Genomic DNA, 18468 nt, shown 5'->3' with positions numbered 1-18468 from the left:
TTAAATGCTATCTTTTGGAAAGTTTACTTTCAACATCTAACTCAGACTGCATGGAAGAATGACTCATACAAGCAGCATATGCCTCATCTAGAGCAAAAGGCTCCAAGCAACCATTTGTCTCATGGCAAAATCAGAATTTTATTTACTTCTTTTCTTTGCAGAAAATACGAGAAGGTTTCAGAAGGTTCACAAAACCATTTTGGCATTATAAAAACTAAGGATACACAACATTAAACATTATAAAAATTAGCATTATAAAAACTTTCATTAGTACACGTTACAATATCCAAAACAAAGCAAAATGGTAATTTAAAATATTCAAAAAGGGGAACACTTTTACTTTTAAAGCTGTTTTACTATGAATAGATTATAATTCAGACATTTAAGCAGGGAGCTGAAAAATACTTCAACTCACTCGTACAGTTCTTCCCCTAGAGATTATAGAGCATACGGCTAGTAAGAAACAAGCATACAGATCATAACAGATCACATTAAAACGAACCCCAGTCCATAGTCACCATGAGCAAGCCTGATGCTCTCTCAAGAATGCCCCATTCCCTCGGGACATACCAAACACCTAAAAATTACGGTACTCAGAATATGCAGCATGACTATATCAAACTGCAGGAGAGCAGAGAGGTGCAAGCTGATGAGTACCTCACGTTGTCTAGTCGCAAAGGTGGACACAAAATATTTAACCTTACTTCTTAGTTAGACAGTGTGAGATACTCTATTACATTTGGGCTCATAATTTTCAAGAAAAAATAAAAATAAAATCACTCTAGCTATACCTAAGACCTATATACACCCATACAGGAGAAAGTTTAATAAACCTGAAAGGCAAAATCATGTTAAGTTCTGTGAAGTTTCCACGTCTTCATTTTCTTTTTAGAGAATATAGACTTGAAATTTTTCAGTGATGTACAGTGATCATATAATGCTAGAGTAAGAACATTAAAATGCAGAAAAGGAACTAACTTGTAAGTATAACATGACTTACAGAAAAAATAATACAGCTCAAGGCATGGGTCCTTTTAGACAAAGCTCTTCAACTTCCAAAGATTAATACTATGTAAGCACTGTCTCTATCTGGTCCTTTAGTAATCACTGAAATTACCCACAGCTTCATTATTGTGTTTGTATCATAAGCACAATATAATCCAGCCTTAAATACAGTATTTACAAATACTATTTAAATAATATTTTATAAAAATTGCAAAATAATTCAGCTTAACCAGAGAAGCTGAAAAAATGCTAAGAAAGATGACCAAGGGAGTTTTACTTCTTAACTCCAGTAAAGCATTAAACCAAGAGATATCATGAAGTGCTACATGTGTCAGATAGTTTAAATAATTGAAAGCAAAATCTAGAAGTTAGAACATACCTCTGTCCATCCACTGTGCAAAGTGACACACCCCACAAATCAGGGCTGAACTTGGCCAGTTGTGGAATATAATCAGCAACCTAGCACAATGTGAAATAAAAACAGAGACATTACAATATCCAAAGTATTCCACTAAATGTTAACATACCTTAATTAAAATAAATGCCAATGGAAAGAATACACAAGTTACAACTGGATCACTCCACTAATAATCACGCAGTGTATCTAAAACTTTGTTACAAATTATTATACTCACTAGATCATTATCAAATCAAACATTTTTTAAAAGCACAAACTTCAGCACATTTTAAGAAGAATCTCTGTTCTATGTTACAGCATGTTTAGCATTTTCAAATCATATAAAATTTTGGCTTGTAACAAAGTTTGGGGTTTTTCAATTAATTTATTGAAAATAAGCACTAGAATAAACTTTAATTACTAGCATAGGTATGGTGGTGACAATTATTTCTGTCACACAACCCAGTCAGTTGCATAGAGTAGCATAATTCTTTTATATACTACATTTAGTCTGACAAATTGTATAGCAGTTTTATAGTTTGTGTAAAATAAAGAATGAACACCACTATTTTCTCATTCTAACCTCAAAACTGTGAGAGATTCTTAGAGGTAAGGAGCTGCATTTCTGACACAGTTTACAAGTTGCAGACATAACTGAATTTCCAAAACTATTTTATCAAGTTGTCAGTTTAACATTTTGCTAAAGATGTTAAGAAAAATCTGTCTACTTAACAAAGAATGAATTGGGTTAATATCAAGAAATCTATAGCAGTTTGAAGTTGAATTTACAAACAGGTTACCTTTCCTCCAGATTGTTTTTTAGCACTTTCATACAGCTCATCAATATGTGAAGTAAACGACATAAAATCTGGAATTACAAACTTCCTCCTGAAAGCTTGAGTAAGCAACACAATATTACTTTGTACACACCTGCAAAAAGTTGAAGAAGTTTATTAGTACAAAAGTACAGTCAACAAGCCTACTTAAGCAGCAATTACATGCTATCTAAATAAGGACTGTCAGGCCCTTGAAGTTATATGCCTACAAGAATAGGTCTTTATTGGAAAGACTTTTCTATTTTCCACTCCATAAGTTATAAATAATTTTAAAAAAACACTTAAAATTGTTTCATTGCATTTGCTTTTATGCCTTTTCATTTAAAGCCCTTATTTGGAGTTTCAACCATAGGGCTGTACTGCAAGGTACTATCAATTTGCCTTTGAGTAGCATCTAAGCTTGCAAAAGGGATCTAAGTCACCCATTTCTTAGGATCAAGACATGTCGTGGCCATCTAACCCAGCCCTTGTCCAAAGAAGTGCTCATTTCAGAGTTCGATCAGACTTCTGAGGTTCAGAGTTGGTTTCTCTCACTTCCAGCTGGTTTCACCATGAACTGAACAAGAACACTACCGACAGACCAAACTGGAATGAGTTTCCACTTTAATAAGAACAAAACCCTGTGGAAGTACTCGATAACATCTTCTAAACTAAACTAAAGTTAATAGGGAGCAGTACTACAAACCACTTGCTTCAAACTATCACCAGCTGAGGAATCTTTGATGCCTCTTAACCCACAACACATTATCGCCCACACCCTCCTGCACATCAGCCCATCTGGTACATTAAAAAACCTGATGAGTTAAAAGGAAAGGACTTATCTAGAAGGAAACAGAAGAAAGGAAGGATCAAAACACAAGCTGAGACATGCTGCTGAAAGTGGTGTGTCTGTGGGTGAGGGGTGAGCAGGAGCAGGGGTGGGAACTGGGAGCCATTAGTTGAAATATGACCTGATAAAGGGCCCTATCCCAGTGCAAGGAAGAGAAAGGGAGGTTTAACAGCAAACAATTTCGTTAACACGTTCATACTATGCAGAAATGAACTGTTAGTTCAGATAAATGGAAGGTTAGGAACATCTAGGCCCATATTACAAATGAGCACATACCCTTCCAATGAATGCTTATTCAGAAAAGCAAAAAATTAATTTTTAGGGAAATACTTTTCACTTGGAATAGATACTTCCAATAATGCTACTATTAAAAGTCATTATCAGTTCAAAATGAAGTTGCATGAAGACCAGTGAACAGACAGAATTATCTTCCCCTTGAATCCCTCTTTTTTAAAGCTTCAGTTTGAACTCCTTGGTACTTAGGAGACTTTACCCCAAATTCGACTGACAACCATTTCAAATGCAGTAGGCACTACTCTCCAAGAGTGAAAGAAAAACAGCAGAAAAATTTTCATTGTACCCACTGGCATCTTAAGAACTGCTCTGTCTGTAAGAAGCTGCTCTGTTAGTCTATGTTAAAATAGAATTGAGTTGGTTTTGTTGTAATTTGTCATGCTTATGCACTCCTTTTTTTAAATATCTTGCAAAAAAATCCTGTTCATTTTTGTTCCCAGCAGCCTCCAAGTACAGTTACCTACTCCAGGTGCAACAACACCTTTTCAAAAGTAATTAATAAGTTACAGCAGCTACATGTGCAGAAGAAATAACAACCTTCAGATGCACTTCTACATTGTCTGAATTGCCTGGACAGCATTAAGTGCTGTTGTAAGAAAAAAAAAAACAACAACAAAACCAAATTAAAAAAATTGAAGTTCACCTAAACCTATTAGAACAACTCAAGAATACGAAGTGGGGAAAACAAGAAGGCAGTATGCAGTAAAATACAGTCCTCTGACACCACTTTATGTTCCTGAAACAGGAAGGGCATTTACACACTTACCAATTCACACCAAGTTTAGGATGCTCACTTCAATAATTCAATCATTTTAAGCTAGAGATTGAAACTCACTGCAGAAATAGCTGTGCTGCTTAACGACATTACCCATTTCTGCAAGAAGTCATTGTTCCCAGACTTCTGTCGAGGTCAGTGTCTGGGTATCTATCCTGGTACTCCTTAACCCAGGCAAATCATATGAATTCACAGACATTAAATACAGGGGTTTGATTAATCTAGATGGGCATTCAGAACAATTACTGCATGGACAAAATGACAGGGGTCTCAGTAAGCACCAATTAACAGGGCAGTAATATTTCAGTCAAGAGGACACTAGCCTTGGCAGCCTCTAATATTCTGCAACTGACATCTCCTCCCCACCGGAGTTTCTAACTGGTTTGTGTTCCAGGTAACCCTTCAGAGATGAAGGGTCTGAGGCTCAGAAGTGGAGCAGTAGGAAAAGATAGCAGGTAAGAATTTAAGTAAATGAATAGCTGATAAATAAAATTCTTTCTACAGTCAAATTTTACGAGCAACGTAGCCCTATCCCCCACATACTTCAGCGGTGTTCACGGTAAGTACACTAAAAACTTCCCACCTCAAATTCTTCCATTTCTCCAAGCTTTGTAATCTGACTCTAAAAAATTCTGTCTTGCCAAATCCCAATCCAAGCACTTCTTCCCCCATTTGAAAGCATGTCTTTTCAAACCATAAAACTTCCCTGATGCATTTGGGTTAGGAAGATTAGGATGCAAGTCTTAGGATCTATAATAACTTCCAGCGAGTTGTATAACCTGAAAGTAACAGTTTAGGGGTTTGTTTTTTGGAAACAATCTTTGGTCTCTAGCATAAAGTTAGGATTACTTCCTTTCCTTATCATACAGCTTGTTACATTTATCCATTCTTTTTCAAGTTCTGGCCTGAATTGCTGATTATTGCTTCCCTACACAAAGCAGACATCTGCTAAAAACACAGGCTGAACTCCCACCCATTCTGAAGAGCTGTCAGGCTATCTATATAGCTGAACAGACACCTTTTTTTTCTGTTTAAAAAGCTACAGCACAAGCATTACAGAAAAGAACGTGAAACTCCATTTCCAACTAGCAAGACTAGGTCTGTAGAAGTGTTCAATGTGTTTAGGCATTTTAGGAAAAAAAAAGTGACATTATTTTGATAAATGAGGTATAAATATTATAACATAGCAGAAGTCCGCTACACCTTCTGTCAAAAGCTTTCTAATTGCTCAAACAGGATGAAAACATTTATTAATACCTGGGTTAAGCATATCAAAAATGAAAGTCTTCCTCAGGATTTGCTACCTAGATTGAGAGAGCAGCACAGCCACTCAGAAGCAAATAGATAACCCTGTTTGAGATAGCAACAGACTGTCGGGTTTATGCTTAAAACATCACATACCCAGATTGCTGCTTCCTACTCACAGATCAGAGGAGATCTGGGGCAAGACTACAGTTCTAGGTCAATAAAGCGGGATAGACAGCACCTTGTGACAAATGCTAAGTCTACAAGGCCGAGTAAGTTATTCTGAAAGATAATCAAGTTGAAACCTCAGAGTTAGAACTGTCACTCAGTAGCTATCATTTCATTCAAGTGTACATCATTTTCAAAATAATTCTGATTGCCTCACGCCTTTCCTTGCCCCCACCCCACCGCTGACCAAGATATTGTTAGTTAAGAAATAGGGCTTTTTGCAAGTCTTCTATTTTTCTCTTAGAAACAAGCTGTGAGTTAAAGGAAAAGCTAAGAAGGGTAGGAGGATTTCCTACAAAGACTATCAGAAATTTTTATACAAATTAGCTACAATGTCATAGAAACAGATGTGAAAAATAGGATATGTCAAAATGTGCACACTTCATGAGGATGATTAAGAGTGTAAATGCTTCCACATTGGTTAAGTTGCCTAAGTCTCATCTAATAATAGTTAGATAGTACTACTACTACTTTATTAAGCAGTACCACAGCTAGGGTACCAAACAAAAGAAAAAAATTCACGTAGCCAGCTAACTAGCATGCTGCGCCGCCTTCAGTAAGCAGGCTGTTCTCAGCGAGGTCCACGTGTTATATTATACACATGCAACATGAACAGCTAATTCAAGAAATTTGTCAAGCACTCTCCATAACGTGCACCAGTGAAGCCTTCAATACAAGAAACGATGGAGATGAAAGATTAAAAACCCAAATTGTTCTGCCTGTAGCATGGAGATTTGCTCCAAATTTTTATTTAAGTGGAGACTACTGTAAAGCCAAACATCTTCAAAATAAAGCAAGTTTAGTCAAATTGTAGTCTAATGTTTAGAACCACTAAAAAAGGTGTTGAAACTTCTGTTACAAAGATGGACAGTACAGATGCAGGAGCTACAATATTTTACAGGTAATTTCTACTAGACTTAATCGATTTAGTCGAGCTTATGCTATCGCTACTCCATGTCACTTATCCTTGATGCTTTATTTGATCTAAACAGAACTACACCACTGACTGTCACATTTAGGGAACCGAAGCTTCAAAGTCCTGAGGTAAGTACAGCTGAGTAGATACATTATTATATTTCACACCTTAACCATCTGGAGAATAACAAAAAAAATATAGGAACCTTGTACGAGTCTCTACACAGCAAATGCAGCGTGCCTAGGAGGAACAGATAACTGAAGTTTGAGGGTTTTTAATTTAGAAAACGGTTAACACCTGCTGCTGCAAAGGGAAATTGGCTATGTGAAAAGAGATTCACCTCTCCACCCTCTGTACAGTCTTTACGTTCAAAACTCTTCCTACACAAGAAGCGACCCTGTAAGCTTTCCGCAAATTATCACAGTAACAACCACTCCCCAGAGGATCAAATCCTAGAGATATGACATAGAACACGGGCTAATCTTCAGCCCTCGAATTAGCAATGGCTTGTCCTTTTTTTAGTATAGAGCCCTTGCCTAAAACATAATTCATAGTTTACTACTACAAACAAGCCTTCTAGCATAAACGTAATGCATAATAGCAAAAGCACTTCCTTTCCAATCCAACCATACACCCAAGAAGTTTTCTGACTCTCTAACAATTTAGTTTTCACTGTGCTGACAAACAACCAGTGAAGACCTGGTCTTGAACTTAAATACAGGAACAAAGTTAGTCTGTGTTGTACCTTTAAGAAGTATCCCACATTTGATTACTGAGTTGACTGGTTTGTTATTTTGTCACACAGACAGACATTCATTTTTTCTCAATGTACTTCCAAAAATGTTTATATATATTAAAAAACATATACACTTTATGTTTATCTTTACATAAACTGTGTAAATATATAAGTATATACTGTATACTATGTATTTTATATATTTATATGTATATAATATATATGTAATTATATATGTAAGCACACCTTTTTTATACACGTGCGTATTTTAAATTGTAACTGAGAGGAAATAGCACTAAACTGCATTAGTTCACAAATTCAAAAAATGCTACAGAACAACAAAAATGTACCAATCTTGACAAAAGTATACTCTTCATGAAAGAAGCAAGTTTTAGATATGATGTCATTTAGCCTGTAAAGGGAATACAGACTCAAAAACAGCCCACAAATTTCATTTCAAGATTTAAGAGCCTCTAAGCTTCCAATCTTTTGGCACACAAAAACTCTAAGTAGGGGAGCAAAGGAGTGTGCTTGGAATGCACTGAAGACAACCTGAACAGTGCTCATATTGTTCAGCTAACTGACCACAGACTACTTTTCTTAAAAAAAAAGTATCACTAAAATATTGCACGTAAATCTTTTCCAAAACAGACCAAAGCAGTGTCTACAGTCCTAACTGCTCTCACCAACACGTATCGTGCAATTTAACTTCACTCTATTTTTCATATGCTCACTTTTAGAATTAACTACATACATACAACTCTGAACATGTCACTAGACAGAAGGAGCATCCTGAACTTCAGATTAAAAACTGATGCAGCCAGAGAATTGTTTTATGTACCCATACTAAATAATTCATGCTGCACCAATTAATTTATTTGGCATCTGACCAAGAGCTGCAGTATGGGGTCAGATACACATGCAAACAACACAGACACATTAAACTCTTGTGGAGATCGCACTGCCTGCTGCATGAAACCAGAGGACAAACTCATATGAAAACAGCATCAGTAGGAGGGTGTGTTTGACTCCCTTTCTGATTACACGTAGATTTATACACCTTATGTCTCTCCTAAGACAGCAGTCAGTAACACACGCAACAGTAACTCAGGATTACACAGTTACACTATTGACAGAAAGTTTACTTTTTAAAAAGGTCTTTGTCCAGCATAACACCATCTGAAGTTGTTTGAAGGGTCAGTCTTAACATATCCATGCACTCTTTCAATCGGGGATCAGCTGTACGTAATCCTGTAGATTTGAGTGCCTATTACAACAAAACAATAATTACCAAAATGAAAAAATATGCTACTACAATCAAGTTCTCTACTGCTCAGTCTTACTTATTAAGATAAGAGACATCGGCCACTGCGTTATCAACAGTGAGATATTTTGACACCTTATTGATCCTTTGGCCATTTCCTTTTGCCATTTTGGCTGCATCTGATGTCAAAGGTGTCAAAGGACCAACGTCACTTGAAATCCACAGTGGTCCAACTACATTTTGCAGAAGTGCAAATACTACCAAGCCCTGCCACACACACAGATGCTTTCAAGCATACTCTTTTGCACAGCAAAGAAGTGATTAACAATACTGGTACACTCATCCTCTTACTTAATTACAGAAACAGTGTTGGGGGCAGGGGGAATATAGTGACATTCCTTGCTGCAGCTAACCATGTATAACAGAAATTCTTTGCTTTGTATTCTTGCATTTAGAATGTTAAAAAAAAACAACCTTGTAGTAGCTAGCTTTCATACAGCACTCTGGAACAGTAAACTTACAGTTATGAATTTATGAACTGGTATTTTTTCTTGTCCTTCTGCAATAGTATAGAAAAGTAGATCTTCTAAGCTAGGAAGGAGACCTTGCTTGATTTTACTGAAAAAAAAAAAAGAAAACACATGCATAGATTAATTTAGTGCACATTTTTATTTACACAGATTTTTGCATTGTTCACAAGGAAACACATTTTCACTACCAATATAACTGCTACCATTAATTTCAGAGAACACTTTCATCAGTGAACGCAAAGCTTAATTCAGCTTTAAGTAGGAAAAAATGGTAATATCAAAAGTAGAAGAGATACTTTACAAAGCAAACATTTATAACTGCAACATAGTTACATTTTTATTGACATACATTTATTGCTAAGATTACATTTACAATTTTTTTTGAGCAGTTTCATCATGTTTCCCTCTCCTCGATGTTACAGAGGACACACATGTTACTTGCAGAGAGGATAAAGTACTTGTAAGACTCAAAGGCCTACATGCCTCATAATAAAGCGGTAAGAGCAAACTGACCCGACGGTTCCAGAGGCAAGAGAAAGCAGACATGACGAATGTGTATTATTTTCTTCAAAATAGTCCTGCTTTTAGGAACTCCTAGAAGGAGTCCTAAAGCCCTTGCCTTCTAGAAGCTTACGGAAGCCCCATCAGTTACAGTGAAAGCAAGCAGAGCCATCTGCCACATCATACATAACCCAAACCAGCTTAGGCACCAGAAGCAGTAACTCTCACCGTGCGTACTTAGAGTAAGTTACCATGCAGTGCAGACGCATCTTTATCAATGTCAGTACACTGGCTCTCGAAGTATTCCACGGGATAACTCTTTTACTCTGAGACATGCTTCCCATATGCCTGCATTTTTTTGTAGCTTACATCTCCAGTTTAAGTGAAATGTGAAGGAAACCTACCAGGTTAAGCACCAAGAGTCCCTCCAAGAGAGAAAGCCGTAACACTCACAGCTTTCCCTCGAAGCCTGTGGAAGTTCTCTAAAGGTTTAACCTCAGAGTTTCACCTTTCCTTGATATTCCCAAGCGTCCTGCAGCAGGCAGGAGCACAGGTCTGTACTCAGTTCTTTGTGCATCCCTGTAAGTACAGCATCCTAGGACACAGCTGGAATGGACACTTCCAGACTGCCAGGGGTAGTGACAGCAAAGGGCTCCCGATCAAGTCTTTTAGTCCCCTGAAGTGCTCAGGTTTGTTTCTAGACAAAGTCAGTTTAGAGAAGGCCAACGTTCTGATGTTTGACAAGCAAAAATAAATAAAAACAAAACCAGTTCTCTAGTAAAGTAGACATAAACTAAAATGCAGAGTATGCAGTCCTACATACTATTTTAGCAATAAATTTTAAAGCTCAATCTCACAATCTAATAATATTGGCAATACTTTGTTACTATACTGTAATATATAAAGGTTATTGCCTGAAACTAGAACATTCAGTGGCAATTTATTTATTTTTATACATGTATGTGCATGTGTACAAAAAGCAGGTCTAAATTGTAGCACAGAAGTTTTCACAAGATCAGCAATTCTTTAAGTGTCAGTACTCAGGGTTATAACTACGAAAATAAAATACTACAAGTAAGCACAGAACCTAGGTAGGCCAATGCGATCGTACAGACTGACGTCAGTGCTCCCCTCTCTCCCAATACTAGCTTACTCCACCTCAACAACAGGTCAGATTTATGATTATTTTTAATAAAAATCTGATTACATCCAAATACCCTTTTAAATTTAAGACAACCTTTAGATTGCACTCGCCTCTCTCCTTTCCTCATAACTAGCAGTGAAAACCAGTAGTACAAATCCCACTTCTCATTTTCCGATTCATTTAAAACACTGTACTTCCATACTAAGAACAGAAGACAGCTTTGTAAGCCAACAGAACTTTCCTTGTCTTCCAGTCTGGATATTTTTTTTTAAATGATGCTGGCTGACTAATGCACAGACAGGCTGGCAATTCAACCAAGACAAACGCTTGCAACTACCTCAAGCAAATTACTGAACACCCTTTTTCCTAAAGAAAATTCAAGCCTTCCACACAGCACATTGTGCTTTCAGTCTTGAGCACAGTACGTCCAGTCAAGCCAACAGAACCCGAACTACTAACATACCCATTACAGCTTCACCCTATATCTGCATCCTAACGCTGCAGCTACGCACTTTGTTTTTTAACGCTGCGCTGAGTTACACAGTCTGCGTGGCTACGTTTCCCCCGTTTACACAGAGCATTTGACTGAGCTCCCCAAAGCGCTGAGATTTCATGTTTTAAGGAATGTCTCTGCCACAAGACTCGTTACTGGATTGCTGAAGGTCTGACAGAGGAAACTCCCATATCTCACTTGGACAAAACAAGCTGGCAAACACACAGAGAAATTTTAACTGATAACCTATTTAATTTCAAGTTTCCAAGCTAGTACTCAGAATTTTACAGCTGTTCCAAATATGGAATTTCTATCTGGAAGAGTGCAGAAAAAAACTTCAGACATTTGACCAAGATTTTTATCTGTCTCTCTGAGACTGTCATCTATTAAAGGGATGTGCACCTTTCACAGCATAACGTCTCTCCTGACATAGTTTCCATATCTTTCACATCTGCTGCTGTTCCATATTGGGTCAGTCAGCCTAATTTAACAATGGATCTGCACTGACTGCCAAAGCAAAGAGGATGGCATTCAATATATTTACAGAAAATTGCTCTCTGTCAAATAGCCCATCTTTTGATAAAGTTTATCAGCTAAATAGAGGTGGAAAGGCTTGCTCTGCAGTTTATCAGGTCAGTGATGTCAGTAACTCATGTTTGCTTAACCTAAAAGCTATGTTTTGGCACTGGGAGCACACTTAGCAAGACAGTGCTGTTCAGCACACTTTGTGAAGAGCTGTTTTTCAAGTCAGGGAACTTGCAATTTCCACAGTCAAATTAAAGTGGAAATTCCCGTTTATTTCATTTCATGAATACAACTTTTGATACTTATTTCTCTTAAAAAAAGAAAAATAAGCACTAGACTATTACACAACTAGACTTCTTCAGTAGTACCTAACCTGTGGGCTAGAATGCTGGCAGATGCTCCACACTGCTCCTTAAATACACAGAAAAACAGAATGCAGGGATTCCAAGCACAAGGACTTTGTGGTCTATATTGTTCCTTCCTTCAACTCTTCCTTTTGCACCAGTACGATGCTTATACCAGATTCCAGGGAAGATTTCATTTTAACAAAAGCTGACTTATAATTTCTATAATATAAGAGGGATTAAACTTCAAATCCAGTAAAGCATTCCTACTTTGTACTTCGAGATGTAACTGGCAAAATGCAGAACAGGATTCACAGAGTAACAAAAGATACAAAGATATGATACTACTAATAATAGTATCAGGCTCATTATTAACCATAAGACACCAGTCATAAAAATATGAGGTCACAACCGAAAGCTGCAAGGGCTGCAACCCGCAGTCAGCAGCCGCTCCATCTAAAACAGGCGTCCTGAAGAAGCTGTCACAACGCTACAGACAACTGATCTCCAGCTAAGAGATACGAACACCTGTCAAGTCACTAAATAACTACTTCATGTCCACTTGCATAGACACTGTTCCCATTAACAGTGGTAGGTAACCATTTACCTGAGAACTTACAAAGATTCAGATAAAACTATGTATTTATAAACTTAGACCAGAGATGGACATGTTTTAGTAGATGTCCCAGTGTGTATGGTAAAAACAAGAACTGCTGCTGCACAGCCTTAGCCTCGAAGGAAGTGATGAAAGGTCTAATGAAAGCACACTTCTGTTTCTTGCATCTGCGAGTATTATATCCACACTGACAGCATGAGATGAACCACTGCCTGGTTACTACACAGTTATTCCTCTGGAATCTGGCCTGGCTGCAAAAGCCAAATTAATTTTAAAAGGTGTCTGCAGAATTCATCCCTGTCCTTAAACAGGAGTGCTACCACTCCCTTGTCATTTTAAGGGGGGAAAAAAAAAAGTTAATAAAACACTCCCATTAACCATTTTGCTATATGCCATATACTAGTACCCATCACTACTGCAATTTAGCTCTACTTGAAAAATCAGGGCTGCTCACATTTTGCTCCTCCCTCTCACCTTAATTAAGGCCTTTGTAATTTAGAAATAGCTTATACTAAGATGAACTATGTTTGATCCTACTACGGTCCAGCGTAAGGTGCAAGAACAATGCACACTTACACTGAAAGTAAAAGTGAACAATGCACAGTTACACTGAAAGCAAAAGTGAACACTTAAATATTACACAAGTTTATAATTTAGGACTGTACTGAGTTATCGTGGTTTAAGTATTTCAGCATTAACACAGATATGATTGCATTTTAATCCACAGCCTTCATTAATCAAAACTACCAGTCTATGACCACTCTCAGTTTAAGCTCAAATATTTTTCCTTTCCAAATACAGTCAGTTTCAGGTGGGTACACAGAGTGAAGGCCAAACAGCTGGGATAAGGAGGTTGTGGAAGACGTTTAGGAAAAAATGCACACGGAGATCTGGTTATGCAATGGGATACTAGTTATTTCATCAGCCACAAGACCTCATAATTTATTCACCTTATGAGGAATTAAACTGTTCTGAATTTCTGTACAGTCTTTGCACAAAATATTTCAGGTGTTCACTTGCAACTTCTATTCTTTCTACACAAGGACTGTTAGGCAAGCAAACAAGCAAGAAAACCTTAGTGCTGTCTTTTGACACTGTAGGTTATCGCAGTACACTAGAACCATGACCTTACAACCCAACAGAAAAAAAATAATCCCCCAAAACAAACAAAAAAAGAAAGCATAAAAAGGACTATTGTCTTCCCAGTCGGGTCCACAAACCATCTGCCAGAGACTACTCAAATGTTGTATCCTGCTGGATGGCAAAGCGCTGGAATCGGCAGAACACACAGACCACACTGCCTTAGCCCAGCTGTCAATTCAGTCCAGAAACTTGTCTGTTGAAGAACTTCTCTTCTGAATGCTGCACTCTGTCTTAACATAGCAATGATTTCCACATGCAATGTACCATTTACAAATGCTTAAGGAAGATTTTCATAATTCTGCATTAAGAAAAATAAGAATGAAAGTACCCAGCAGCCCGACTAATGTGCCACAGGAATTCCTGCTCAGCCTGAACTGAAAAAAAACTGTTTCCAGCTTTTTCTTGTTCATGACTGTATGCTGTATGTTTTATATAATTGTTCCTTGTTCATTTTGCAGCAAGGCTCAAAGAACAAGCATCTGACTTTCAAATACATCCTTCTGTCAAAAAGCCAAAAATGATTAGAAGTGTATAACTCGTTTGTGACTAGAGTCTTACCAGACCTACTAGAAATTACAGGATTTCCCTAATTGATGCTAGCTGGAGGACGCTGTTTTAAAAGCTCAGTTTAAGAAAATGTTACCTCTTTAATAAATCCCCTTTTCAACATCCTCAAAAGCCCCTCACAGCTGGCATACTGTTTTTTCCTTAGGTTTTAACGGTACTGTCTGTATTTCTCACTGAAAACAGAAGTACAACCTTTACAAACCACACCTACTTGAGCTACAGCTGGATAATTTTTTGGTTCCAAAAAATTATGTATAGACCTAATACAAAGAGGAGACTTCATATATGTTGAGCAACAGTATAAATATAATAATAATACACATGATTGTGTATTATATTGTATATGGTTACATAACCGGGTATGCGTGCATTTTTTAAGGAGCTTTTTTAAGGAGCTTACGGCAGAAATTGTAAGTGATGCCTTTAGAGAAGACTATATCCCACTGAAACAAAAGGCTTGAACCAGGCAGAGCAGCTAAGACATTTGGTGGGAGAAAGAGGAGAACAAGAAGATAGCTTCTTTCCCAACCTGCCATGTTGAAAGAGTACAATATCATGCTTTAAAAAAAAAAAAAATACCCACAACTCTAAAGCAGAGCTATTAACGAGCGAAGGGCTGAAGCCTTCCCAGCTGGCCTTGTGGAATCTTTTCCAGACTTCCTCTTAGCATTAGGCTAACAGAGACTTTGCTCAGTGTTAAAACAAGGTACTCCTTTCTCAGCCCTATTTCCTCTGTCTTTTGCTTTTTCATCTAGGTAATAAGCATAGCAAAGCGGCTTGGTTTTAGATTTTAATTATGCCGCCTCATAAGCACCGCAAAGAAGACACGTGGGCTGCCTACGGGGAAGCCAAGGGGCATGTTCCAAACACACACAAAGGACGGGGATCTTCATGGGGCTTGCAGTTAAGCTGTCAAACTTCTTGTAAAAGGCTATCACAGACACAAAGCGTACCCAGTTTCAAATAAGATCAAATGGGGGGGGTAGGAAATGAACAAGACTTTTTCAAGACTTGCATAATGCTGAGGAGTCACAGAGCAGAGTGCTAAGGAGAACCATCAATCCATTTACCTTGTCCTCATACTCTGTCCCTGGTATCCACTACTGGTCACTACCAGGGACATAAACTGGAGCTCTTACACCTCTCCCTGACACATTCTTTTAAGAACGTTTCAGGTTTTATGTGAAGGAATATTAGCTTCCTAAACATACACAGTCTTACCTTCTATTACCTGCACACACCTTTGTCACCTAGAGACAAACCAGGACCTCTCGGCACAGGAGCACGTTCTGCAGCACCCACGAACATCCGCACGCACCGCTAAGCGGTGGAGACATCCACCCCTGACTGCCGGAGGTGTGGACGTGGAAGAGAGAGTGCTACAGAACTTCCAAGGCAGAACTACACACCCCGCACGCGGCCTTTAATAATTAATGTACGGTGACACAGCTTCCACTTCTCTCGGGAAGGACTTTATGCAGGTGGCGGCGCCAGAAAAGACACGGTAACGCACGCCGTCCCCTCGGAGCCCAAACACGGGCACCGCCTGCCGCGGGGGGACCCCAGGCCAAGCGGGAGCCCCGGGCGCGGACGGGACCGCGGGCAGCCCCCGGCGGCACACGCGCTGCCCACGCCACGCGCCTGCCCCTCCCCCCCGCCCCGAGCCCGCCCTCCGTGACCCGCGGGACCCCCCGGCGCCCCGAGCCCGCACCCGGCGGTAGGCGGCAGCCGGGCCCGCAGCGCACAGGCGCCGCGCCCCGCGGCCGTGACAGACCCCAGCCCGCCGCCGTTGGGCCCCGCCAGCCCCCGGCAGCCGCGGTGCGTGCGCCGAGCAGCGCCCTCCCCACAGCCCGGCCCTCGCACCTGCCGGGGAAGCGGCCCGGCGGCCCCCGCGCCCCGCCCGGCCCGGCCCGGCCCGGCCCGGCCCCCTTCCGCAGGCACCACGCGTGCGAGGGGGAAGGCGGCGCTCACATGGCGCCTCCGCATCCCCCGCCGCCCGGCCCGGCCCGGCCCCGCCGCCCCCCCCGTACTCACTTCTCGCCCCCACCGCCGCCTCCGGCCAGCTCCTTGCCGCCGCTGTGGTTATTGTTGTGGCCGCTGTCGGCGGGAGGTTCGCCGGGGGTCGGCGGCGGCGCCTGCGCCCCTTTCCCCGGCTCCTCCAAGGCTCCCTCTGAGCGAGTGCACAAACCCCGCGCCGAAGGCGGCGGCAGCCCCGGGCCGCGGCAGGAGGCGGGCGGGCTGGCGCTGAAGGCGGCCAGCGGCGGCGGAAGGCGCCTTGGGCCGGCCCCGGGACCCGGTCCGCCGCCGCCGGCCGCCCCCGGCGGGCCGAGCAGCAGCAACTCCCGCAGCAGCGCCGAGCGCCACAGCCGCATCATGCTGCGCCACTTCCCTCCGCCGACTGCCCCAGCCGCCGGCCTGCGGCGCCGCTCGCGCCGCGCCGCGCCCGCCCCCTCTCACCCCATTGGCGGCCGCCGCATAACTGTCAGGCACGAGGAGTGCTCATTGGCCAGCGGGGACGCCACTCCGGCTGGGCCACGCCCCCCCGGCGCGGGACGAGCCGCCCGCGGGCCGCTGGGGTCTCGGCGCGCGAGGCTGGAGGCGCGGGGCGGGGCGGGGCGGGGCGGGGCGGGGCGGGGGGGGAGCGTGCGGGGGCCCGCGGGCGGACAAGGGCGCGTGGGCCGGTACCGCCCGCGGGCGGCGGGGCGCGAGCGGGGCGGGGCAGCGCCCCCCACCGGCGGACCCGCCGCAGTGGCGGGCGGAGGGGAGCGGCGGCGCGCAGCGGGCCGGGCCGGGCCGGGCTGGGCCGGGCCGGGCCGGGTCGGGCTGGGCGGCCCCTCCGCACCGGGGTCACCGCGCCCCGCCCGCCGCCTCCGTTCGCCGGAGGGCGGGAGGTTGGGGTGACCGCCGCAGGGCGAGGGGCGCGGGGCCAGGCCGGCACCTGCCGGGCGGCGGGCGGCGCCGGGTGCGCCCGGGGGTCCCCGTGGGCCCCGGCGCGGCGTGCAACGCTGCCGGCGGCGCTTCGGCGGTGTCAGGTTGAGGTTGCCATGGATACGGGCGATTTTTTTAAAAAAAATTATGTTTTTATCACGCTCACCGTCTGTACCGGCCCCGGGGAGCGGGCTGGAGCCCTGTGGGCAGGGTGCTCCCACCTCGGGGCCATGCGGGCTGTAGGGCCGGCCACAGGCCCGCGTGGGCCACCTCGTCCTCGGACAGGGCTCGGGAGACCAGAGCGTGTTAGAAACACCCTTGGCGGGAGGAGAAGGGCCCACGCTCTTGGGGCCAAGCGCTGCTGTTGACGCGTGGATCTACCAGTGGGTTTCAACGCACTTGTAATAAAAACGTAATTGCACGGCTCGTTGCCAAAACGTGCTGGGGAGGCCAAAGCGTGCAACTTAGGGAAAAAAAACAGTCAAGAAGTGAAACACCTGAACACCCAGGTGAACTGGGCACGGCTGTTCTTCACGTTCACGTCCTCAAACATTGACTTTTGCTACCACTCATCTACAGGTCTCAGCTTGGGAACCACCGACCCGCAGTAATGCGGTGCCGTAAGCCAAAGTGGGAAGCACAGCAGCGAGTCACTGGGGCTTCAGCGCAGGGTGGAAAAGTCACTCCTGACATAGACTTAAGCTCCTGTCACAGCATCCCAACATGCTGGCTGCCAGCTTACAGCATCTTGGAAGTCACAGATTTTGCAGTTACTCAGTGAAAGTTTTTGCTCACGTAACCAATTGCTAAATTTGCCCTAGATGAGTACAAACCTATATTAGTAAATTGTATCCATTATGGGTAACAGTAGAAGAGGAGATCTGTTGTCATCTTACTTCATCAAGTAATACCAACGTGGAAACTAGTATTTAAATTGCCACCAGCTTTCTCACTTCAAGAACCATAATTTTCCGAGGAAAAATGTAAATACTTCTGGCGTTCTGCATCTATTCCTGCTAAATTGCCTTGTGAACAGCTTCCTCATGCACTGAGGTTTATTTCTTTGGTATGTTTATTATGACTGGGGGACGTGGGGGTGGAAAAGTTGTAGTTCTGAGTTAAAATGCTCTTGCTGCACACTTCACTGGAAAT

General features: G+C 42.3%; 1 protein-coding gene across 2 annotated transcripts in view; it reads right to left on the bottom strand.

The window, feature by feature from the left end:
- The window catches only part of GLS (glutaminase), a 67103-nt gene extending 50325 nt beyond the window's left edge, over window positions 1–16778 (bottom strand). Inside the window, exons 1-5 of one of the 2 annotated variants that reach the window (XM_068407531.1) lie at window positions 16423–16778; window positions 9047–9143; window positions 8407–8528; window positions 2203–2332; window positions 1385–1464 (exon numbers count right to left, since the gene is read on the bottom strand). In XM_068407531.1, coding sequence (XP_068263632.1) covers window positions 1385–1464; window positions 2203–2332; window positions 8407–8528; window positions 9047–9143; window positions 16423–16763 — 770 coding nt within the window. In that variant the 5' untranslated portion in view covers window positions 16764–16778. The remainder of the gene's footprint in view (window positions 1–1384; window positions 1465–2202; window positions 2333–8406; window positions 8529–9046; window positions 9144–16422) is intronic. The other variant, XM_068407530.1, reaches the window with a different exon arrangement.
- Window positions 16779–18468: the final 1690 nt, after the last annotated feature.

The sequence above is a fragment of the Nyctibius grandis genome, chromosome 9, assembly GCF_013368605.1.
Source record: "Nyctibius grandis isolate bNycGra1 chromosome 9, bNycGra1.pri, whole genome shotgun sequence".
Lineage (NCBI taxonomy): Eukaryota > Metazoa > Chordata > Aves > Nyctibiiformes > Nyctibiidae > Nyctibius > Nyctibius grandis.
The sequence above is the reverse complement of the archived record's forward strand: the minus strand, read 5'-3'. Positions and strand labels throughout refer to the sequence as shown.